Source organism: Geospiza fortis, unplaced genomic scaffold (assembly GCF_000277835.1).
Source record: "Geospiza fortis unplaced genomic scaffold, GeoFor_1.0 scaffold353, whole genome shotgun sequence".
NCBI lineage: Eukaryota > Metazoa > Chordata > Aves > Passeriformes > Thraupidae > Geospiza > Geospiza fortis.
This window is the reverse complement of record NW_005054473.1, coordinates 81,953-83,735: the sequence shown is the minus strand read 5'-3', so window position 1 is coordinate 83,735 and position 1,783 is coordinate 81,953. Positions and strand designations below refer to the sequence as shown.

At 50.7% G+C, this 1,783-nt stretch overlaps 1 protein-coding gene across 1 annotated transcript in view; it reads left to right on the top strand.

The window, feature by feature from the left end:
* Positions 1-1,783, top strand: part of UBR4 (ubiquitin protein ligase E3 component n-recognin 4) — an 84,923-nt gene that overhangs the window by 71,377 nt on the left and 11,763 nt on the right. Inside the window, 3 exon segments of the mRNA XM_031062929.1 lie at positions 1-108; positions 589-688; positions 1,502-1,720. The exon segment at positions 1-108 is cut by the window's left edge and continues 35 nt beyond it. Coding sequence (XP_030918789.1) covers positions 1-108; positions 589-688; positions 1,502-1,720 — 427 coding nt within the window.

Genomic DNA, 1,783 nt, shown 5'->3' with positions numbered 1-1,783 from the left:
AATAAAGAACAACAGCAACGGCCATCAGCTGAAAGATCTCATCCTGCAGAAGGGGATTACACAGAATGCCCTGGATTACATGAAAAAGCACATTCCAAAGATAAAGAAGTAAGAGTCACTATTTAATGTGTGTGGTTAATGTGTGTGACTGCCCTGGACATCCTCCTCACCCCATCACCACAATCTCCCAAGAAATCCATGAACAAGTGCCCATTCAGGAGCATTCAGAGCTGTGATGCAGAGGTCTGGTGAGGCAGTGCATGTATAGGGATGACCTAAAAACCCTGAAATCTTCCCATTTGATACCCATCCAAGCTGATTTCTTGGATATCTCAATCCTTGTGTTTCCTGCCTGTTCCCTCCTGTTGCACAGCAACAGAGTTTCTGCTGTTGGTCGCCAACTCATGAACACAAATCCCCAGGCTCAGAGTTGGCACCGTGACCATGCACAGCATGGGAGTGGGAGTGTGACTGTCCCTTCATTAATGAGCTGAGCAGGGACACAGGGGAGGGAGTGTTCCCTGCAGCCTGGAGCCGTGCTGCTGTCTGGGACACTCCCTCAGCTGCTGCCTTTTGTGTTCCATGCAGTTTGGATGCAGACATATGGAAGAGGTTCTTATCTCGACCTGCACTTCCTTTTATCCTGCGCCTGCTCCGAGGCCTCGCGACGCAGCACCCTGCAACACAGGTGAGGCCAGGGCCCTGGCACTCTGCTCTGGGGCTGCAGCTGAGCAGAAATTCCTCTAAGAGTTGGTCCTACACTCATTTTTGTTGGGTTTTGTTCTGCCATCCTCACCATAGTTGGAACAGTTTTGCTCACAACTTTTCTCTGCCGGAAGGTTTTGGTTCTAGTCTGAAGGGAATTCTGTTTGGGGGATAAAACAGGGAGAAAATCCAGTTCTCCTGAGCTTACCTCTTATAAGAATGTGAAATTCTTTCAAGAATTGTTAATTCTGTTGGGAATGTCAAAGTAGGCATAAGTGTGGAAGCTGTTCAGGTATTCCCTGGGCAAGTTCTGCCTTTGCAGAGCATCCTCTGAGTTTTGTGTGTCACATGACAAGATTGGGAACATGACTCTGTGTCTTTGTCGTGATGCCTTGAGCCTCTGCTGGGCAGCTTCAGGCATCATCTGGAAAAGTCAGAGATTCTGACTTGAGTGTTTCCTCCTGCTGTGTGGTGTGAGACTGACACACCAGTGTGGAGGGAAGGTAATTATTGATAAGCTCCTCAGGACGTGATTGTTGGTGTTTGAAGGCATCAATACGATGTCTTATCACAAAATAAAGGTTTTATCCAACATTCCCATCTGAGCTGGTAATGACCAGTGGAGAGGCAAATTGCCCCAGACTTACACACAGTTTTTAGGGCCCGGGAGCATTAAAAAAGGAAGGAGCAGTTGTTGCAGCTCAGTGCTCTGCCCAGCTGTCCCTGTAGGATTAGGGGGACAGTCACTGTCCCGAGTCCCCTCCTCCTGAGCAGTGCTGTGTTCCCATCCCCCCAGGTGCTAATAGGAACAGACTCCATCTCCAACCTGCACAAACTGGAGCAGGTGTCGAGTGACGAAGGCATTGGGACGTTGGCAGAGAACCTCCTGGAGGCTCTGAGGGAGCACCCCGAGGTGAACAAGAAGATCGACGCCGCGCGGAAGGAGACGCGCGCCGAGAAGAAGAGGATGGCCATGGCCATGAGGCAGAAGGCCCTGGGCACCCTGGGCATGACGGTAATGGCTGGGTGCTCTGCTCCTTCAGGGGCTTTCCTTCCTGCCCTGCTCAAGCTGCCTCAG